This window comes from Nicotiana tabacum, chromosome 20 (genome assembly GCF_000715075.1).
Source record: "Nicotiana tabacum cultivar K326 chromosome 20, ASM71507v2, whole genome shotgun sequence".
In the NCBI taxonomy this organism is placed as follows: Eukaryota; Viridiplantae; Streptophyta; class Magnoliopsida; order Solanales; family Solanaceae; genus Nicotiana; species Nicotiana tabacum.
Genome location: NC_134099.1, coordinates 15,295,919 through 15,320,232, shown reverse-complemented (window position 1 = coordinate 15,320,232; position 24,314 = coordinate 15,295,919). Strand labels below are relative to the sequence as shown.

General features: G+C 37.3%; 1 protein-coding gene across 2 annotated transcripts; it reads left to right on the top strand.

The window, feature by feature from the left end:
* Positions 1–14,825: 14,825 nt before the first annotated feature.
* LOC107784150 (heat shock cognate 70 kDa protein 2) lies at positions 14,826–18,923 on the top strand. Of its 2 annotated transcripts, none has more exons than XM_016605224.2 (3): positions 14,826–16,148; positions 16,215–16,484; positions 17,102–18,923. In XM_016605224.2, exons 1-3 carry the CDS (start codon positions 15,284–15,286, stop codon positions 18,718–18,720), a joined length of 2,754 nt encoding a protein of 917 aa, XP_016460710.2. In that variant the 5' UTR covers positions 14,826–15,283; the 3' UTR covers positions 18,721–18,923. The 2 variants fall into 2 exon arrangements, with proteins under 2 accessions (XP_016460710.2, XP_016460711.2); XM_016605225.2 differs by having other exon boundaries at positions 15,171–16,148; positions 16,221–16,484.
* Positions 18,924–24,314: the final 5,391 nt, after the last annotated feature.

The following is a 24,314-nucleotide window of genomic DNA, read 5'->3' as shown; positions in this document are numbered from 1 at the left end:
TCAAGCAAAGCCAGTGGGGATACGAACTAACCTTTCCCCTTTACAAACTCATGATTTTTCTTTGGATGCAGGCACTTGAGTTGCAAAATCATCAAATATACTATACGCTCACTCACAAAGTTCAGGAATACAACTCTCCAAACCGTTTCACTTGCTCGCAACTGCTATCCACACACAACAGTGTCCCCAGCAGGCACAATATCCCAAGCAATCACGCTACCGCAATCTTCTATCAGCTAAGAAAACTCTATTGCCATTTGCCATTTTTACTTCCTGCATAAGGCTACCATTCCGCCTTCCGAGACTAAGCTCTGTCTCCATCTGCATTCTCTACATTGCATAAGGCTACCATTCTACCTTCCGAGACTAAGCTCTGTCTCCACCTGCATTCTCTGCATTGCATAAGGCTACCATTCTGCCTTCTGAGGTTAAGCTCTACCTCCACCTGGATTCTCTGCATTGCATAAGGCTACCATTCTGCCTTCCGAGACTAAGCTCTATCTCCATATGCATTCTCTGTATTGCATAAGGCTACCATTCTGCCTTCCGAGACTAAGCTCTGTCTCCATCTGCATTCTCTGCATTGTATAAGGCTACCATTCTGCCTTTCGAGGTTAAGCTCTACCTCCATCTGTATGGCTGAAAGATCGCCACTTTATTTATATTCTACATGGCTGAAAGATCGCCACTTCATTTACATCTTGCATCAGCTGAAAGATCGCCACCTTATTTACATCTTGCATGGCTGAAATATCGCCACTTTATTTACATCTTGCATGGCTGAAATATCGCCACTTTATTTACATCTTGCATCGACTAAAAGATTGACACTTCACTTACATCTTGCATCGGCTAAAAGATTGCCACTTCACTTACATCTTGCATCGGCTGAAAGATCGCCACCTTCTGGCTGAAAGATTGCCAATCTGTCCAAAGGCGTCATTGTTCGGAGGCACCATTTTCATAGCCCGAGAACTCCATGCCATGGCCTGATGACCCCTTTTATCTTTTGCATATCATTATTCAAAGGCGTCATAGTTCGGAGGCATCATTATCATAGCCCGAGAGCATCATTTCATGGCCTGCGAATCCCTTATCATATGTTTCATGGCCCAGGACGTCATGGTCTGAGGACGTCATCCTAACCATCCAAAGACAACATTCATGGTCCGACGGGAACTTGCATCACGTTTACATTTCCACACAATATACACTTGTATTGCTTATTTGCAGGTAAAATGGAGAGTAATGACCATTTCAGTAGAAGCAATCCCACTCCAGTTCCCGTAGCCCTGTTAGACTTTAACCATCCATCCCAACCCAAATACCGCATCCGTCTTGAAAAATCACCATCGGCATATTCCGCCGATGGATCCTGAACTACATATGGCCTGATTTCTGTAAGACCAGGGATATGTAGGTAGCTTAGGAGCCAGAGCTCGATCAAATTCTTCAAACCATTCCGTTCGGTCAAATTGGCCATCATATTTTTACCCACAACTCTTTCATCCTTCCCGGGTAAAGAGGGGCAGCTGTTGATACCCAATTTTTCCCTTTATATTTTTATATGCAAAATACTATCAAAATAGTATGTCCAAATGTTTTAGTATTTTTTCTAATTTTTAAAAAGATTTTTAAATCAATTTATTGCCCTATTTTATCAGTAAAAAAACCAATAATTATTCCCCAAATTATCATATTTTGATAATTCATTTATTGAATTCTCATATTTATACTAAAATATAGCTGAGGTAATTTTTGCATATTTTTTACAAATTTATTTAGTATTTTAAAGCTAAATTGCATATAATTGCAATATTAGCCTATTTTAAGATTTAATTGCGTTTATAATTACAAAATTGATTCCAGTATTTTTAATTTAATATTTATATATTATTAATTAATTTAGTACCTTTAATTTGTTTCCAGAAGTCATTTTACTATTTTTATAAAATAAATAAGGGAAAAGTGGCTATTTAAATACTAGCCCTACTTATTTCAATTTTAGCCTAAATTCTACCCCAATTGAACCCCATACAAATTCCTAAAATTACCCGCCCCTAAACCAATTAAATCCAACCCGCCCGGCTCCCCATTTAATCCAGGCCATTGATCAAACTGATCAACGACCACATTCTCTCCTTTTCTTTTTTAATTCACCAACCCCACTAACCCTAAGTCATTTTCACCTACCCGCCGCCTCTGAAACCCTCCACTCTCTTAAACTCTCTCGAGTCTTCTCAGAACCCTAGCCGCCTCTTACCGCTTCTAGCCTGAAAGCCACCGGAATCCATGGCTTCCAGGGTTATGGGAGTCTTATACCTACCTCTTGTTGCTCTTATACACCTGATCTCTAAAGATTCAAGGCCTGACCTTGAAGATTTGTAACCAAACCTCTGTCAATTCGAGGTTCCATGGTCATCTCCGGCCTTGCTCCAGCGTACCATGGTTGTTTGAGCCTGATCCTGACCTCTCCGACTCAGATCGGTGACTTTTCAAAGCCTTTCTCATTTCTAGGGTTCTTATGAAACCCTAACCCTTTGAGGTTTTTCCGATTCCCTTAGATCTTTTCCAGATCCATGCTTTCCTTAAGGTCTTAAACGTTATCCTGACTTTTCTTTCATAAAACTACTTTCAAAATCTTTCTTTTCCGATCTAGGGTTTTCTGAAAGTATTTAAGTGTTTTCTAACTTTCTTTTTCCTTTTATGTGTATTTTCTTCTACTGGGTTCTTGTATTTTCTTCTACCATGTTCTTATGTGCTTCTTCTGCTGTATTTTCCTATACTGTGTTCTCGTATGCTTTTCTACTGTATTCTTTCTCTACTGTGTTCTGATATGTTTCTCCTACTATATTTTCTTACTAAGTTCTTAAGTTTCCTTATTAAGTTTCTTTTATTGAGCTCTGTTTAAAGTTTCTTCTAAAATTTCTTAGCATACTTCTTCTACTATTCTTATCAGTCTTCTCTATTATGTTTCGTATTAGCTTCTTCTACTCTATTTTTCTTTGAATTCCTCTACTATGTTCTGCATGTTACATGCTATCATTGTTTTCTCATGAGTTTCTGCTGCTGAAAGAAACATGCAAGAGGTTTCATAGAACTGAAACCTCTGAGCCTGTTTCGATTACTTGCCTTCTCATCTCTGTACTTGATGCAAGGTGGAAACCCTAGAATTCGGGGGTTTTGCCAAGTTTAAATATGTGATTTAATTGAACTTGGGTTTTTATTTTAGAACCCCTAACTCTTTCAGACCAACTTCGAGTCTCTGAACTGAGTTTGGACATCTGTGTTTGCATATGATTCTGACCTTTGACTAAACTCTTCTAAAACTCTTTCTTCACTGGATTTTTCTATTGATTTTTGCAATGGCACAACATTTTCTTTCAACTCAACGTGTTTGTGTGCTCTTTACATGTGATGAATCTTCCTCTAAAAAGGCTTTCAACTCGTGATTTATTCAAATTCCTTCTAAATAGGTCTGATTGATTCCCTTTCCATTGTTTGTTGATTTCCCTTAAGTTAAAAACCTTTCCTATCATTTGGACTCGGTTCATTCATATAAGATCCCTGACCTTTGATTTACTTGCTGTTAATTGATTTTCTTGCCTTGTTTGTGCAACCGCGTATTTTAGAAATTCTATCCTTAAATAACCTTTATGTATTTACCCTTAATTGCATGTTGTGCACAAAGTGCTTATTCATTTTTCTTTCCTTAAATTATTTTTACCCGTTTGAATCTGAATCCCTTAATTAAGAGAAGTCTTGTGTAATTGATTGACAATCAGTTCCTTGACTATTTTCTTACCTTATTTCTTCATGATTTTCACACTACAAAAGGCATGACCCTTTTTCACAAAGAGCACATCAGAATCTTTCTGAACTCATACTCTCTCACAATAACTTTCTCTTCTTGTCTGCATTGTGGCCTGTTTACAAGACCTACTACTTTTCTTTGTTTGTTTCCTTTGAAACTGGTATGTCCTGATTTAAGCTTCAGCACCACAACAATATGTTTATTTACAGTCTTTGTATCCATGTCTACTTTACTGCTTTCTGTAGAGTTCAACATTTAAATTAGTATGCTTATGTCCTACTGCCTGTTTCTGCTATGAATCATCGCTCCCTATTTCCCTTTATGTGCTTTGAGTTACAGTTTAAAACATGGCAATATGCAAGTTATTGTCTATGGATTGAACTTGATCCCTTAGAGGATCCTAACCTCTAAACAATGTGTTCTAATAGGCTTATGGGTGTGCCAGCATTTCCCATTGTTGGGTATGCCCACTAGCCTATCCTTGCCTCCTTACCACCTCCCCATTCCCTATACCCCTATATGTATTAATGTAAATTGTTTCCCTTCCCCTTTCCCTTTTTCCGAATTCTGTGCTTGCACCCTCTCGTAGTCTCTAAGTTCTACCCCTCTCTTATGAGCCTTGCCTTGGGACCTTGAGTTCCCTCTGAACTTGGACACTTGAAGGCTAGCCCTTCCACACTACACTATGTCTTCATCTATAATGAATTTGGGTGTGAGCACTGCCTGGAGTCTATATGAGGCTCTTAGGGAACCCTGACACATCCAAATGGGAGAAAGGCTTTGAAATAAGATCTCTTAGAGTTGGTTTACTTCATACTTCAGACAGGAAGTATGAATCAGGCTCTCCTTGGTTGTACTTTTTCTGATTGTATTTTTTCTTTACTTTACTCTTTCTAGGCTGTAATAACTTTATAATAAAACTCTCGGGGATGGCTAGTAAAAAGGTAGGGGTAACTATGTATGCAAAAGGGGTAGATAACCTGCCTATAGGAGTTTATGAATTCCTGCATTATCATATAAATACCATGTCTATAGGAATCTTGCATTCTCATATAGATACCATGCCTATAAGAATTTCTGCATCCTCATGTATAAATAACATGTCTATAGGAATCTTGCATTCTCATATAGATACCATGCCTATAGGTTATTTCTGAATTTCTGCATATCATATAGATATCCTGCCTATAGGTTCTTTCTGAATCTTGCATATGCATTCCTTATTAGGCAAACATGTTTATAGGTCTTAAATAATCAACTCCAATTAGATATCATGTTCATAGGCTTTAAACAAAATTCAGCATCTACATGTCGTGCCTATAGGATTTTTGCATTTTTACTATGTTTATAAAAGTGTCCAAAATCGACAACACATAGAAAGCATGCCTGCAATAGCTTTAATCGAATCTGAACCGCTTCACTCGCTTATAAGTCTAAAACCAGTAACAATGACACATGCTCTTTTGCTAAAACTCGCCTTTCTTTAATAACAGACGATTTTTCTTAAATCAGTATGTATTAATATTTACTTCATTGTTTATGGAATCAGTAGATATCATGCCTATAGGGTCTTCGTCTAACACTTAGGCAAGCCATGAGGTGAAAGTTTATAAACTAAATCAGATTTTATATGCTACAACCAGCAGGCAGGCCTGATTCGGGCTTCTTATCTGAACTATGTAATAAAACAGTCTACGTCGATCCTTTAAGTTTAATCAGACCCTAAACAGTATGTGTAAGTCATGCTAACTACTTGCCTTTCTCTACTTAAAGGAGGTCTATTTGAGCCTTTTCATTTGTTTATATGCTTCCTCATACTTACCACATATGTTTTGTTTGTCACCTTAGTATTTTTACCTTTTGAAACCACAAATAAGCCCAATATCCCTCCCCTTTAGGATTAGTAGTCCCAAATGCCTTCGGGACTGATAGGATTGGGGCGGGTAATAGCATGCAATAAGTAAACAAGACCATTTTGCACTTTAATACCTCAACGGGGTGGGAAAGGGTAGATATGGATATGATGACCATGCGATAACATCTCGTGTAGCCCCTCATTGAGGAGTGATTACCGGATGTTGTGTGGGGTGGTCCATATTATTACAAACCTAGGATCCCTTTTCCTTTATTTATTTGTTTCGTTGTTTATTATCAAATTTCAAACTATTTTCTTAAAAAAATCATCTTTTCTTTTAGTTCTTTTAACTTCACCAGTTTTATAACCATTACATGAAAATCCCCTCTTGTTTGAAGTTCTTATTTGCCTACGTGTTATTTGTACCTAAAGTCACAACAATGGTTTGGCTGGGAACCACACTAGTGGATCTTGAGGAGTGTCTAATACCTTTCTCTTGGGATAATTTCAAGCCCTTACCCAATATCTGGTTGTTCAAATCAAACCTTTCTTAGTGTCCTAATGCACTTAAATCATTAGGTGGCGACTCTTCAATTGAAACCCAATTCCCGAAAGGGAACGAGTTGTCCTCCCAAATGTCATAAACCTAATTTTGTGAGAAAAAGGGGGCACGACAATTGAGGGGCAAGATATGATCTCTGTGTGTTATTATTGGGCCAGTGTGGAGGACTTGAGGCCATATTTTACCTATAGCTTAAGCACTGCGGCGTTGATTGTGTGAGCACGTACTTTTGGATTTATATATTCGATGGTGTCCCTATTAGTGAAAGTGATGACTGGATAGCTACGTGATAAGTATGATGTGATTGCGAGATGTGTACATATGATTTAGACGAGACAAGAAGGGTTTGCTTGGGGGTAGTGAGAACTATCCGGTGCTTGGTTTCCACCGTGATTTGATGTTTAGCCCGAGTTGTGGGCGTGTTAAAGGACCTTTTCTGTTGCCTAGTTGGGAAGTGAAGTGGATTTCACGTTGTGATATGAGTTTAGACTCAGGAAAATTAAGTAACTGCGTAATGTTTATGACGGTGGAAGGGTATAAGGAGATGTTAGTTTGAGCGAGACAGGTGGGCTATCTTCTGCGGATTGTTCTGAAGTTTGCGTGATCCTTTATGTCGTTTATTGGAAGACCTCTGTTACCAGTGAAATATATGTGTTGCAATTTGAATTTGGGTCGCCTAAGAGAGTGGGCTTGACTGTTATGAGGGTGAATGCGAGATTTGCAGAAGATTTAAAGTACTGGATGGTTTGTGTTTCACGAGCTTATGAAGGATTGAGTTTAATCTCACTATGGTATTATGGCAGTAATAGAGTATATGCATTATGAGTTATTATGTGTTTTGATCTAGGGCTTTGAGTCAAGTGAGGGAGTCTGCTATTGATTAGTTGATTGCACGATTATGTACTATGTTGGTTCCAGTTTGAGGCGTATGGGTGAATCAGTTATGGCTTACGGAGGTTGAGACCAAGGATGGCTCGAGTAAAGGAAATTTCAATAAAGGTTATGTTATGCTTTATGGGTGTACGAGAATCATGGAATGACTTGAGTTGTTATCGGTAAAGGATGTACGGTGCATAGACCAGGAAGTTGCTTGATTGTATTAAGGTGAGGTTACATTCTGCGATGTCGGTAAGTTAATGGAGCACGGGTCTTCCGGTCCATTTGATCGGTCTAATTACGGTTTGAATAGAGTGGATGACTCTCGAGAATGGTTCTAGGGGGTTCAAGTTTTTACATGTAATAATTGGAAATTTTCAAGTTGTATAATTGGCTAGAAACTGAGGTTTGCATTGGAGGGTGTCAAGACTCGTGGTATTTCTATATCATTAGGGGATTTTATATGTTAGTATCAGGAAGGTGAAGGTAATGGCTTTGGGTTCGCAGGGAGTCCCTTCGGGGTAGGTATTTGAACGTGGTGCATCTGGGAATATTTAAGAGAGTATTAAGCGGCTTATGAGCCGTAGGACAGTGTAGTTTTATGCTTTGGATCTCGTGTGGCAAGTCTGGGTCGAGAATTGTGGTGTTGTAGCGAGAAGAAGTATTAAGTTGAAGGTAAATCAGAAGGAACATGGATAGATGGGATAGCTTGGTAGTAGGCCGGATCGGCATGGTAAGGATATGATTAATTCTTTGGATGCTTACGAGGTAATGAGTTTCTATAGGTGTTTCGCGGCAATGCTTTTGGGTTTTAGTGGCCTGCGTAGCTGGGTCGAGTTAGAAGGATTCAGTCCTGACGTTTAGTTTTGTGCAAGTGGAATTCAGAGAGTTCTTGATGGTTTCTACCATGGTTAGAAGTGTATATTTTCTACGAACGTGAGGAGCATGGGATGTATAGTGATTTTTTTCTGGATGGGATCAATGGAAAGTTCTTGGCTAGTGAGAACGTAGTTGCTTGTGGCTTGGAAGGGATATGAAGTTCTCATATTTATCCTAGGATGGTATGGTATATACGGTATGTTGTCTAAGATTGAGATTTGCATGTGTAAGGTCACGGTTCAGTTCTGAAAGGAAGGTCATAGAATTCTTAGGCAGTACAGGCAGCTTCAGATGATTATGGAAATGATATTACTAAGTGGTGTAGCTTGATGAGGGTATACATTTTAGAAGGGGCGATGTGTTTGAGTTGAGGATACTTTATTAGTATTACGACACTCTCTTGTTAGATCGACGGCTGATATTAGAGTTTGCTGGGTGGCACAGAAGAATTATATGAGTACCTCACGTGAGATGATTGCGTATTAGGGGTGTGTTGTATATTCGGACGGTGGAGTTGAGATTGGATATGGTGATTCGCATGCTGTATGGATTTGGAGACTGGGAGTTCTCATAAACAGGTTAGGTCGTGATTGTGGACCGCGTATATCGACCTTGTGTGGTAACTATTGGAGGTTTAGAGACCTGAGTGGATCCTCGTTGCTTAGTATGCTGGATTTTGGTATGGTATTGGATATGGACTGGTTGTTTTCCATATCGTGCTATTCCGGAATTTTACGCTAAGACGACGGCGTTGGCTATGCTAATGATGCCAGGAATTGAGTGGCGAGGTTCGACAGATTATGTTTTTAGTAGGGTGGTTTCATTTTTGAAGACCTAGTGGATGGCCAGGAAGGGTTGTCTTTCTTATTTGGCCTTCATGATGGATGTCAGTGCAGAGACTACTACCATTGATTCAGTTCCAGTGGTGAGGGATTTTCCGGATGTGCTTCCTTCTGTCGGGCGTGTCGTCGGGCAGGGATATTGATTTCGGTATTGACTTGGTGTCGGGCACCATAGCGTATGGCACCGACGGAGTTAAAGGAGTTAAAGAAACAGCTTCAGGGATTTCTTGATAAGGGGTTCATTGGTAGACCAATATGGATGTGTGTTCTTCATCGAGTCGGCTTGGTTGACTCCGAGTTGTATTGTTGAAGGAGGTGTTGATTCAATTGTTATTGAGCTTATTAATGACCTGGTAAGATCTATGAGTTACCTTTCCATGTTGCGAGGCATTGGGATTGTTGGTTATAGGCACATGTGGTGCGGTTTTATTGAGGTCTCTCAGTGGAATTCGAGCGAGAAGAGTATTGGGTATTACTCGGCGGATAGCGTATCAGTTGTTTCCCCTTCAGGTTTTTGTAATGTTATGTCAATTGCTTTGTCATGGTTATGATGATTTTCTTTGTTCTAAACGTCATATTGCGCGTGGTTGTCGATTTTGAGCATATTGACTTGAGGTGTTTCATGTGGACTAGCATTTGGATAGGGTCGCGCATTGCAGCGAAGTTATGTAGAGGTATGACCCTTTGGGTTAGATTCGTGTGTTCTGTTTCTACGACGTGTAATGGGTTCTCAACATTTTATTGTGGTGGTACTAGTGAACTTATGGTACAGCTATTTCATTCGAGTTGTTTTCATGATTTGAGTATGTTCGAATTGTTGCTTATTGGTGTGAGGATTGCATGAGATGTGGCTTTAGATTGTATTGATGTATCATGTCACCAGAGTAGTTATGTTTGATTAGATGAGATCATTGGGATCTAGAATAAATACAAACGGATTCAGTTTCAGCGTGTTAGAAGGATAATATCGATGTGCGGCTCAGAACTTTGTTATGGTCCATGCCAAATAAGGAGTGGCTTCTCGAATGGTTGATCTGAGAAATGGTTATGAATTTCTACGTGTTTTATTTATCATTGGCAGTATATAAAAGTGTTGTAATGAGACTTTAATTGATAAGAGGTTATTATCGATATTTGCTTGTTGTGTGCAGTTGTTGTGATTTGAAGTTATCACTACAAGTGTTTGAGTTATGTGGTATGTCATGTAATGGCATTTGAGTCTGCGGGTGTGGTTTGTTACAGCTTGTTCGGGCTTATTCAGAGTATAGATGTGAGATTCTGATCTTGTAGAGTATTTCAGAAGTGGAAATGTGGTTCTAAGGTTTATGGGCTAGGTTGGATTGTAAAATTTCATTTACATTGTGTTATCGGACCTATATGAGATAGGGTGACGTGGGATCACCCCCGGGTATGGGCATGGTAAGGTTATTCAGCGATTGCTTGGCCTTTGGAACAACTCTGGGCACGTTCGAGGACGAACATATGTTTAAGTGGGGGAGGATGTAATGACCCGACCGATCGTTTTAAGCTGTTGTACTTTGCTCGCTAGTTCTCTGACATGACTAGCCCTGCGAGATGTATTATGACTTATGTAAATCGTTAGTTTTGGTTTTCAGGGTAATCAGAATGGATTTGGAAGAACAGTTCTCAATTTGAAACTTAAAATTTGAAAGGTTTGACCAAGTTTTGACTTGTTAGAATATGATCTCGGATTGGAATTTTTATGATTTGGTTAGCTCCGTTAGGTGATTTGGGACTTAAGAGCGTGATCAGAATGTATTTTGGAGGTCAGTGGAAGGTTTAGGCTTGAATTGGCGAAATTAGAATTTTGGCGTTGTCCGATTGATAGGTGAGATTTCGATATAGGGGTCGGAATGGAATTTCGGAAGTTGGAGTAGGTCCGTTGTGTCATTTGTGATATGTGTGCGAAATTTCAGGTCATTCGGACGAGGTTTGATAGACTTTTTGATCGAAAGCAAAATTTGGAAGTTTTTGGAATTCTTAGGCTTGAATTCGATGATGATTTGGTGTTTTGATGTTGTTTTGAGCATTCCGAAGGTTGGAACAAGTTTGAATGATGTTATGGGATATGTTGGCTTGTTTGTTTGAGGTCTCGAGGGCCTCGGGGTGAGTTTTGGGTAGTTAAACGGATCAATTTCATGTTTTGAAAGTAGCAATTTTGCTGGTATTTTGTTGCAAGTATTTTGCTCTTCGCGATCGCGTAGACTATTTTGGGGCTGGGGTGAAGTTATTCTATGCATTTGTAGTAGAGGGATTCACGATCGTGGTTGTTTGAGAAGTTGTGCTTCGCGAACGCGTGGGCAAGGCCGCGTTCGCGTAGAAGAAAGTGGGCTGGTGAGCGGTGGAAGGCATTGTTCTATGCGATCGCGTGGGGATGGTCGCGATCGCGTGAGTTGGCTAGGCTATGTTTCGCGATCGCGTGTGTTGTTCCGCGATTGCATAAGGTTGTTATGAGGGGCAGTCCTTTTGTGTTTCGTGATCGCGAGGCAATTTCTGCGATCGTGATGAAGGAAAAATCTGGGCAGAATGTTTAAGTTCAAAATCGAGAGTTTAAGTCCAATGCCACAAAAACTATTGGAGAGCTTGGGAGAAGGTGAAATTTGAGGAGATTTTCAGTGGAGCTATTGGGGTAAGTATTCTTCACTCATATTTGGTTTAATTCCATGATTTAGTCTTGAATTTCATCATTTAATTTGAGAAATTAGAGTGGAAATTGGGGAAAAATGAAAGAAAAGTTTGAGAATTTTTTTGGGGATTTGAATGGGCATTTGATGTCCGATTTGGATGTTCTTTGTATGTATGAATTCGTGAGAGTGTAAGGATTCTAGTTTTATAATTTTTATCGGAATCCGAAACGTGAGCCCCTGGGGCCGGGTTTGGCCAATTTCGAAATTTTTGGTATAAATTGGATATTTTCGAATGGGCTTTGTTCCCTTAGCATGTTTTGATGGTATGAATATGCTTTTGGCTAGATTTGATGCATTCGGAGGCGGAGTCGAGAGGCAAAGGCATCACGGGCTAGAGTTAGACCGGATTGAGGTGAGTAATATTTTTAAATATTGTCCTGAGGGTATGAAATCCCGGATTTCACATTGTTGTGCTATATTGAGGTGACGCACACGCTAGATGACGAGCGTGGGGTCGTGCACTATTGGGGACTATGACTTAGTCCATCCCGTATGATTGTTTTATTGCGTATTTGATTTAAAACGGTTTGCTATCATCATGTTTTGGGCTGAATGCCATATTTGGGCCTCGTACCAACTGTTTTGGACCCTTAGGGAATTTTTACTACTATTCCTCACTGATTTGACTTTATACTTGTACTCAGTCATGATATATTCTACTATTTTATAACTCAGTCATGTTTACTCTGTTTTGACATCTTAAATGATATTTTAAGCTGAGCATCATATTTTACTGTGCCCGAGTGGTTTTAAGAATTTCTGACTGAGTAGGGCTGATGGCCTGTGTCTTGAGGTTATTATGGGATCGGGTTGCACGCCGGAGCAGTGTTGTACTGATTTATGATTATGAGGCTGAGGGCCTGAGTTGTTATGCCATGAGGTGGCTTGATATGAGGCTGAGAGCCTATTGATTATGTCACGAGATGACTTGATATTGCGCTTGGGCCGTAAGGGGCCCCTCCCGGAGACTGTACACCCTCAGAGAGCGTGGGTACCCAGTGTGTGATGTGATTTAGCCCGAGGGGCTGAGATTGTTCCATGTTATTGCCCGATGGGTTGATACAAGTGATTATGAGATAGCCCGAGGGGCTGGTTTTGTTGGTATTTTGCCCGAGGGGCTGATTTTATGTGTTTACCTTTTCTCACTATTTTTCATTCACTTGTTTAACTGTTAAAAAGGTTTTGAAGAAGCTTATACTGAACTAAGGTAGTTTACAAGTTCTCATTGTTTTATTGCATTGTATTGGTTTACACCGCCTCTTTGTAGCATTTTACTATGTTTTACGAGTTTTCTTATCTCTCAACTGCTTTTACTTTTATTACTCACTGAGTTGGCGTACTCACATTACTCTCTGCACCTTGTGTGCAGACTCAGGTAGTTCTGGACTCAGTAGCGGGGTGTTGATTGCTCAAGGCAGAGTCATTGGAGTTAGCAAGGTAGCTGTTCGATTTTCGCAGCACTGCTTTTCTCCCTCTTGTCTTCCTTAGACTGTATTTAGTACATTCTTAGATTCTTGTTGTATTCAGACCTTAGTAGATGCTCGTGACACCCTGATGGCGGGCTTGTGTATTTATTCCGCATTGTTCATCTTGACTTACATTATGTGATATTTGATTAATTAAAGGCTTAAAAATTGACTTTTATTGATTAATGATTAATTCGGGAGTTGTGTCGGCTGACCTAGTTTTATGATAGACGCCATTACGACCGGATTGATTTTAGGGTCGTGACACTTTTCCCCTATAAATATAGGGGTTCTATTCCATAATAATTCATCTCAAATCAATAAGAATTTTCTCTCTACTTTTCTCTGCAATATTATTCTTTTTCTTTTATTTTTTTTAACATTTATGATTTTCTTATCCAAAGACTATAAAATGAGTTGACGCATGCGTATTCTTTTCAAAAGAATATTTAATGAGTTCTCTTTTCCAAGTTAAGACTTTTCTGCTTGCTAACGTGAATTAAATCTCTTTTGGTTAATCAAATAAATATGAACCGCTAGATCTTTCAAAAGACACGTGTTAAAGTTATAAGGTTGATGATATGAAGAGATTGTGAATTGACTACTTTAAGTGAGATGTAGATGCTGGCAGTGGCAGAGCCACCATTCGCGTGAAAAAATACACTATGTAAGTAAGTAAAAAAATTATATGTAAAATAAATTCAGCAATCATTTTGTTTATAAACTCAGAGTTTTGAAGAATGGCCAGGTGCACCATTCTTTTATTGTAATTTCTGATGTAAGTTTGAGGTTAGGCCTAGTCCCCCTTAGTTTCCTCATGATAAATATATATATATATATATATTGACTCCCCGAAGATGGGCCCATTAACAAGTCATGAGAAAGAAAATCATGTTATGCAATAGTACTATAACAGCTACTATTGAATTTATATACGATGATTTCTAATATGAATTTGTTACCGATTGTTTTTGAATTTACGTGTAAAAAAAGTTCTTTACTTGTATGACATCGAAATATTTATTTGAGATGATTACTACTATTTGAATATTCTCATTAGTTCTGGACTTGTTCTACCGTTTCTTGAGATAGATTTACTGTTATTGAGATTAAATTTCATAATTTAATAAGAACTCGAATGCCCTGTATTGTTTTAAAAATATTTTGAAATGAGTATTTATTGATTATAAAGACATGTATGAATGAGAGGAGGCTTTGAAAGAATCTGTAGCTAACGACGAGTTTGCGATACATCTTGTAATTTTCTAACTCCCATGTATCTATGAATTTTATCTTTAATTTGTTGACTAGGAAGACGACAACTACTTTATCTTCCTTATTAAGTCTCTTATATTATGACAAAAGGAAAAAAATAAAAAAGTGAAAATATGAAGATTTTTGGAATTTGTGGTCCTAAATAAGTCCAAATGTGACACAGAGTATTTGTGTGGTTATAAAAACTTCTCATTAATGATATAGTTGTAAGTTTAAGCTAAATTGTTACCAAATTTAGAAAGGGTTCATTTCAATTTATGTGTACATGTTTGACTAGGTATAAAGTTTAAGAAAAAAAATAACGATTTTTGGAATTTGTGGTCCTAAACAAGTTAAATAGGGGTCCAGGATATTTGTGTGGTTATAAACACTTCTCATTAAGGGTAGAATTGTAAGCTTAAGTTAAATTGTTTCTAAATTTAGAAATGGGATATTCTTTTTGGAACGGACAAAAAAGGAAATAGGTTCACATAAACTGAAACAGAGGGAGTAAGTATTTGTCTAAAATATTTACTGAAATATATGCAAATTATAATTCAGAATCGAGTAACTAGAAAAAGATTGGAGTCTCTGTTCCAAAACTAACTCAAAATTGTATTAGGAAAACTAAGTTGTTTAAAATTTGATATTTGCTAATTTATTTAGTTAATACTCCATCCGTTTCAATTTTATGTGAACCTATTTGCTTTTTATTCTGTGCCAAAAAGAATGATCTTCTTCCTTATTTGAAAATAATTTACTTTTATACAATGATTTATAACCACACAAAATATATGCGACTTATTTTACACCACAAGTTTAAAAGTATTCTCTTTTCTCTACGTGCCCAGTCAAATGTGTTCCATCGTAAAAATAAATTTTCATATTTCTAGTTCAAACAGATTCTGTAATATTTTAAACATAGTAATAAAAAAATTGTAAACACCACTTGGTCTTTCAAGAAAGATCAGTTTAAACTACGGTATTAGTTTGAACTCTCATTCGCACATAGACAGACAGCCGTAATATGGAGAGAGACTTGGAATTTGTAATAGACGAATTGATGATCAATTCAGGGAACGCGGTGGAAAGTGTAACGGAGACACTTAACTCAATATCAAGTGAGATAAAAAGATTGTTGCAGATGCTAAAGGATTTTGGTGCCAAAGTGTTAGTGACGCTAAAGAATGTTGGCGGCCAAGTGTTAGTGACGCTAAAGAATGTTGGTGGCCAAGTGTTACTGACGCTGAAGAATATTGGAGGAGAAATGGTGGTGACAATGAAGAATATTGGTGGTGGATTTGCTAGTTGGTTTAATAGGGTGTTTCCGCCGGAAACTAGAACCGAAAAGATCAAAGAATGGTGTAAGTTTGCTTTATGCTTCATAGGGATTCTAGTTATTCTTTATGTAAGCTTTTATGTTGGAAAAGTAGGGGCGGAAATAATGAAGAATATTTTTGGTAATGGATTTCCTAGTTGGTTTACTACGGTGTTTCCGCCGGGAACTAGGGTTCAAATGATCAAAGAATGGTGTCAGGTTGCTTTATACATCATAAAGTTTCTGCTGCGTTCGACTGAACAAGATGATGAAAGCTTTCGTGTTGGAAAAATGGTGGCGACAGTAAAGAATTTTGGTGATGGATTTGCTGACGTGTTTCCGCCGCCGGGAACTAAACTCCATAAGATCAAAGAATGGTGTCAGGTTGCTTCACCTTTCATTGGTTTGCTGCTGCGGTGGCTTCAAGAAGATGCTGAAACCTATTATCAGGGAGTGAAATCGCAGCTGGAGCTGACTAATTTAGAGGGTGAAAGCTCTATGTATGCGGCGGTGCTGGGACTGATACTGCTACTGCCCAATTATCTGAAGGAAAAAAATGATAAAATAAAGCCAGGCAAGAATTTATAGTACAGTAATAATTAATTCCAAGAATTTATAGTATAATAACAACCCTTTATAGTGGCAGCAAAAGCACAAGGACCGGTGATCGGAATCGATCTCGCCACTACATACTCATCCGTCGACGTGTTGCCAGGACCGATGATCGGAATCGATCTCGGAACTACATACTCATCCGTCGGCGTGTGGCAACACGACCATGTTGAAATCATTGCCAATGGTCAAGGTAACAGAAGGACGCCATCCTACGTTAGTTTCACTGATTTGGAGCGTCTCATTGGTCATGTCGCCGAAAAAGAAGTCGCTAGGAACCCTACCAATACTGTCTTTGGTAAGATCTCGTCTTTTTGCGGTTTTAATATATCAGATTTTTCATACCATGTTATGTATGCGAAGAGCTTTATATTTTACTGATTTCTGTTCTACTTGATAGATCCGCGATGTTAATGTATGATTGCATATAAGTATTGATAACACTCAACGAAATTCTAGGCAGAACTTTCGTGTTTAAAATTAATTCACATGTTAAAGATTGGACTTAAGACGTACTTGGTGAATAGAATTTCGTTTCAAAAAATTATTTGATAATGCGAACATTTTATGCGTATCCACGCCAAGATCGATCTTTCTTATCAACTCTTCAATCAATGGAACCGGCGAACAAAAGTATTATGCTGAAATTGTTCTCAGAAACTTTCAGCACGACAAGGAAAACAGTTTTCTTGTCTGATTAGCAGATAGAGCTCGGCTATTGTCTGATGATAGTGTTGTTATGAAGAACATACAAAATTTTGGTTTGATCATAAGCATGTTAATGTGTTACTATTATGTGAAAATTCTTGAAAGTTTGTTTATGGCTGTTTTGGAGCTTAAGCACACCGGCTATAAAAATTATTTAGTTCTTGAAAACCACATGCTGATGTTAACCTGAACTTTTGCACCATGCAGCTGCTAAAAGGTTGATAGGTAGGAGATTTAGTGATGCCTCTGTGCAGAGTGACATGAAGTTGTGGCCATTCCAGGTTGGTGCTGTTGCTGGTGATAAGCCGCCGAGGATTGGAGTCTACTACAAGGGTGAGAAGAAACAGTTTACTGCTGAGGAGATCTCAGCTATGGTGCTCATGAAGATGAAAGAGATTGCTGAAGCTTTCCTTGGCACAAGTGTTAGGAATGCTGTGGTTACTGTTCCAGCCTACTTCAATGACTCTCAGCGTCAGGCCACCAAGGATGCTGGTGTTATTGCAGGCCTGAATGTGATGCGTATTATCAATGAACCTACAGCAGCTGCCCTTGCTTATTATGGTCTTGATAACAAAGCTACGGGTGTTGCTGAGAAGAATGTGCTAATCTTTGATCTTGGTGGTGGTACATTGGATGTCTCTATTCTCACAATTGTGGAAGGTAGTCTCTTTGTGGTGAAAGCTACTGCTGGAGACACCAGCCTTGGAGGCGAGGACTTCACCAATAGGTTGGTTAACCATTTTGTTCAGGAATTCAAGATAAAGAGCACAAAGGATATCACTAGTAATCCTATGGCGCTCCAAAGGTTGAGAACTGCATGTGAGAGTGCAAAAAGGACTCTTTCATCCTCTGCTCAGACCACCATTGAAATCGTCAATCTATACGAGGGTATTGACCTTTCTTCCACCATCACACGTACTAAGTTTGAAGAGCTTAACATGGATCTGTTTGCAAAGTGTGTGACATCAGTTGAGCGCTGTTTGAGGGACGCTCGGATGATCCAGATCTCGGTTCATGATGTCGTCCTGATTGGTGGTTCCACTAAAATCCCAAAGGTCCAACAACTTTTGCAGGACCTTTTCAATGGAAAGGAGCTATGCAAAAGCATCAACCCTGATGAGGCTGTTGCTTATGGTGCTGTAGTGCATGCTGCAATTTTAAGTGGTGAGCGTAAGGTGCAGGACCTTTTGCCGTTGGATGTTACTCCTCTTTCCCTTAGTGTGAGATCTGATACTTCTCATAACAATGCTGTAACGTCGATTCCCAAAAACACCACTATCCCAACAAGGAATAAACACTTTACAATCTACCCCCACACGAAAACGATTCAGGTCTTTGAAGGTGAGAAAGTGAAGATCACGGACAACAACTTGCTTGGCGAATTCGAGCTCTCTGGCGTTCCTCCTAAAAGTCCTCAAATCACAGCGCGCCTTCAAATTGATGCCAATGGTATCTTGAATGTCTCTACTGAGGACACGACGAATGGTAAGAAGAACAAGATTACAGTCACCAATAACAAGGGCAGACTCTCGAAGGAGGAGATCGAGAAGATGGTTCAGGAAGCAGAGAAGTACAAATCTGAGGATGAGGAACACAAGAGGAAGGTCAAGGCAAAGAATGCTTTGGAGAACTACTCAAACAATATGAAGAAAGCTGTGAAAGATTACAAGGAGACGATTGAGGATGCCACCGAGCAAAGCAACCAATGGCTCAACGGCAACCACCTTGCTGGGGCTGATCAAATTGAGGGCAAACTGAAGGAGCTACAGAGCCTCTGCAACTCAATGACTGCAAAAATGTACCCTGGGGCAGGAGGCGACATGTAAGTGGGTGTGCATTATTCGGATTAAATCGAAAAACCAAATCGAATTTTAATTTGGATTGGTTTTTTGGTTTGGTTTCCGATTGAGAAATTAAAATTTTCAGTTTTTTGGTATGGTTTCGGATTTAGAAAATTAAAAACCGATAAACAGAAAATTTATGTAATATTATAGTTTTAAACTACTCAGGCGGATCCAACATTTCAAAAGAATGGGTGCACAATTATGAAGAGGTAAATCTAGGATTTACATTTGACGGATTTAACTATAGTGTCTTACCATGAACTCACTATACTTTTGAAATTATAGGTTCAAAATTATATTCTTTTTGAAATTGTAGTGATTTTCATTATATATCTATATTTCATGTTGAAAATAAGACCATCTAGTGTGGGATTTGAACCGCCAATTTTGCTAGGAGTCTTTGAGCATGGGGCACGCACATATATTTTAGTAGTTTTAAAAAAATATAATATTGTTATACATGATTTAAGGAAAGGAGTATGGGTTCACGTGAACCCTGGATTATCCTAGATACGCCCCTGACTCAAGGATGTATCATTTTGATATCCCCTAATCATGTGTTACCTTTGTTCTGGCGGACTCTCACTCAAAGAATCCATTCCCACTAAATTTTTGTGATCTGAAAGATCTAAGGGAAGAGCAGTAAAGCAACAATTCACCACAATCAAAGCGTAGGAAGGGCAAAAACCAGGTGATAATCCCTTTATGAGTTAGAAATTTGAGTTTGATCTTTAATCTTCACTCTAGCCATTAGCTTTTACTTGATTTCTAAAAAATGGTTTTGGGGTATATGTGAGTTTTGTGGAGTTTCTTGGTGATTTGTGTTGGTTTTTGCAGTTTCGCTCTTTGGGGTGGTCAAAGTTCAGTTGGTTGGTTATTAGGATTTCACCTTGTTAATGAAGGTCAATTACATCAACCTAAATCTTATTTTCATAATCTTCGTTTTAGATAATCTTAGTAATGTTACTGGTTAGTTGCTTGAATTTTTACTTTTAATTATTGATGAGAGTTCGATTTTCATCTTGTAATTCCTTCCATAATTCCCCTCACTACCCTATGTATAATTAAAAAAGAAAAAGGTTGCATTCCAAGAAAGCCTAATTTTAATATTTTTATATCAATATATGTTTTGTCAAGTAAATTTGATTTTTTATTGCAGTAGGCTTCAATTTTTACGGTATTTGTTGGCGAGCCCTTTGTTTGAGTATCATTATTTTTTGGCAAAATACCTTAAATCACCCCTAAATTTAGCTCAGATTATTAGTATCCTTCTCGAACTATGTCGGGTCTTAATTTCCTCCCTCAACTTGGCCTTTTGAAAGACATTACCCCCTAGACGCTGATGTGGCAAAAAGTGTGGGTGTCCTCGCTTGTCACGTGGATTTTTTTTGTATATGTGATTTTTTTTTTGAAAAATAAAATATATTTTTACCGTTTTAAGAATATTACTTTTTTTAGATAAATTTTTTCGAATACAATTTATAATAAACTTGGATAAAACTACATTATTTAGGCTAAATATTTTTATTTGGCCAAAAATAATAAAGTTTTAGTTAATCTTTTTTTGAATTTGACCTGAAAATAAAAATTTATACAAATGAAATAAATAGTTAAAACATCTAAAAAGTTATAAAAAAATACATAGTTTGAAATTAATTATTTTGGCTATAATTTTTGTACAGCTCTAAATTACGGTGCTCTAAAAAAAATTTGTTACAGATTTACCTAAAAAAGTAAAAACACACAGTTGAAATAAATAGTCATTGCATCAAAACAAAAAATAAAAAGAATGTATTGATGCAATGACTATTTATTTTTTATAACTTTTTAGATGCCTTAACTATTTATTTCAATTGTATAAATCTTTATTTTCAGGTAAGAACAAAGAAAGATTAACTAAAACTTTATTATTTTTGCCCAAATAAAAATATTTAGCCTAAATAATGTAGTTCTATCCAAGTTTTATTATAAATTATATCCAAAAAAAATTTATCTAAAAAAGTAATATTCTTAAAACGTTAAAAATATATTTTATTTTTCAAAAAAAGCCACATATACAGAAAAATTCACGTGGCAGGTGAGGGCACCCACACTTTTTGCCACATCAGCGTCTAGGGGATAATGTCTCACAAAAGGCCAAGTTGAGAGGGATAATTAAGACCGAACATAGTTCGCAAAGAATACTAATAATCTGAGCCATATTTAGGGGTGGTTTAAGGTCTTTTGCCTTATTATATTAATGTGAGAATTATTACGGTATCATAGCTGACAGAATTCCTGATTTAGTTCTTATCCCATTAGTACATAAATTTTATTTTTATAACGTATAGGTCACAGCTTGAAAGCAAAGCAACATAAAAAATTATTGCACTCTTACACTTTAGACAATTTTAAAGGTAAACAATCACATAGTAAAATCACAGTTATTCGTTAATTAAAGAGTGATGGAAAGGAAAAGTAAAGAAAAAGGGAAAACAACTTTCGGTTTTATAAAATATGCCCTGGGCCAGTGTTTAAGGTTTGTTCTCTAAAATGGTTGGAGTGGGACCCTGCTAATTTATATTCTGGTAGGAATTTGCAAATTATTATGATTCTTACTTCTATAGACAATAACGTTTCTTTTTCTAAAGACTATTTAATAAGTTAATGGGCCAAGCGCAACAAGTTATTTACGGGGATTTGCATCTATACCTAGTTTTTGGGTATCTTTTAACTTATATTTGTTTTACAAAAAAATTGTAAGCGTATCCATTTTTCGCATAACTTCAGCCATACGGGCCTGAAGTAGCAAAAATTTATGTCTGAAGTTTGAATTTCAGAATTTTTTGTCTGAAGTTTGGCCTGACTTGCAAAGACAATCACGCAAACTTCAGTTCATAAGCAAGGACAAACTTCAGGTCAATTGTTTATGTCTGAAGTTTGAAGTTCAGAATTTTTTGCCTGAAGTGTAGCCTTATCAAAGAAAAACTTCAGATATTTTTACCTGAAGTTTGACCTAACTTGCAAAGGCAATCACGCAAATTTCAGTTCATAGTGCAAGGGCAAACTTCAGTTCAATTGTGTATGTCTGAGTTTGAACTTCATAATTTTTTGCTCGAAGTGTAGCCTTATCAAAGCAAAAGTTCAGACAAATTAGTCCCTAATTAGAAATGTCGAGTAAGTACCTGTTGAAATTTTGAACCTTAAGCAAAGGAAGAGATGAGTTGTTAAAAGATTGAGAATGAGCTAGAACGAGAATGAGCTAGAACTACTAATAATATATGGAGCAGAATTGTTTATGGAAGTTTATAGAGCATTGATGATTGGTCTAATTTTTTATGAATGGTTCCAGGATTTAAGCATCATATCTAGTCATCCTAATCGTGATAGTGCAAACTTCAAACAAATTAATCTGAAGTTCTTTAATTTGCAGTACAAATTTCAGGACAAAATCAGCTTGTTATATTTGAACTTCAGTTAGTGCAAGCTTCAAATAATTTGTAGTGCAAATTTCCACATCAGTAAAGTCAAGATAACACAAAGGCTTTATATAAGCTTACATCACTGAGTTTTATACAACAAGCTATGGCGATCTTGACAACTACAAATTACCTCAGCAAAATTAGTGTTTCTGCTGAAGGTCTAATCTATGACATAGATTAGTAACGGTATAAATATCTCTGCAGGCGATAAATCTTGCCAGAACATATTTAGGTCCTAAATCTAAGATTTTGCATACGAACGTATCGTGAACAATTAGAGTATTTATAATTTGACGACAATACAGTCATCGAAAAGAAGCAAGAAGAGTAAAAGGTTAGAGAGAGAGAAAAGATGAAGGAGAGGAAAAGAAGAGGAGGAAGAAAGGAGTGCATAGTTCAGGAATAAGAAGAAGAAGCGTCTGAAGAAGAGGAGAAGAGGAGGCGTCCGAAGTTGGCAAAATTAGAGTATAGGTTAAATAATTTTAAAAATATGGGTATAAGTATTTTGCGCTATTTACATCTGATAGCCAAAAAAAAAATTTAAAATTTGTATAATTTTTATATATAACATACATAATGTATATATGTATACAAAAAATATACAAATTTTATATATTTTTTCGACTATTATTTTTACAGCGGCTATACAATGTCATTTTCCTAAATTATTTTCCAAGTTATGCTTTTTCTACTAGCTTGCGTCAAATAATGGTAAGAAACTGGCACTAATTTACCGGTACCTGCGACCCAATGAGTACATAATCATGTCTTCACGTAAAAAAAGTTACAACTTATAGTATTTTTTGTTGTTATATATCGTTTTTTAAGAGTCACGTTTTGTGAACTTTAATTAATATTTTAAAATATATTTTTTTATTTTAATGACATGAGAAAAATTATAACTTATAGTATTTTTTGTACGGTTTTTATATATATAATATTTTATTTTTAAGATATAAAATTGATCCATCCAATTTGGTTTTGAAGATTAATCAAACTAACTCTTGAAAAGCTAAACGTGAAAAATAATTTGAAACTGATGGAGTATTAATACATCTTCCCACCTTAATTTATGTCTTAAGCATGGCAAACTAGTATTGTTTAATTTGATGTGGATATCAGGTGTAGTTAAATTTTTTGGCAGGCACTATATATTGAGTTTATTCGTAAAATGGTACTGTTAAATTTGTTATGTAGTTTATAGGCATGCGAACTGATTTGATCAAAAAATGGTAAATCAACAAGATTAAAAATAAGACTTAACGATTAAGATCGAAGAAGATGCCAAGCCTGGCTACGAGAACAGCGTGTCCGAGGACAGAACCAAGAACAATGTAAAAGCAAATAAAATTATTTTAATTGAGAGCGAAAATATAATACAACATAAGTTTTGCCAAGAATTTTGTATCCTACAATGGCTGTTAAGCCTATTATTTATAGTTATACCTAAGGAAATGAGATCTTAGTTTCAAGCCCCGGTTAAATGATAATAAAGGAGCCATTGATGAGCATGTAACGGCAGACCATGAATGCAAAAATTCTCTGCAACAGCTTCCCATTTAATGCTAGGGAATATTCTTCATCGAATGTTATCCGATGTTAAGTACGTCGACCATGCTCTCTTCGAGGTTTACTCGACGTCAGTTGCAGTTGTTGTTCCCGGTACTAGTTGTTGCTTTTTATTTGTCTGCAGTTTCACGCATTGCGCTATCATTCAATCATTCATTATAAACTATTTTTATCCTGTACAGACAGTCCACCTGCTTTCCGGTGACATATCTTTGTGTCATTGAGAAGTTGTGAAGATCCCTTCCTTGGCGAAAAATTTTCTGAACAGTCTCTGATGCTTGAAATGACACACGTCTGAGAGATCCTTCATTGTAGCCAAATATTGGCCAATGATGGTCGTTTGTCAGAGAGGACGAAGCTTTGCCGAAGTAAGGGAGCGAGAGCACGACAGGATTTTAGACCTCCAATGCTGGTTGACAGAGCAGTAGCGACAGAGTAGCGGATAGTGGATGACCGAGATTGAATCTTTTTGGACGCAAGCAATGAAAAAAATGGCGCTTGTGATTTGGGAATTTTTGACAGAGAGACGTTATAGCTGAGATAGTG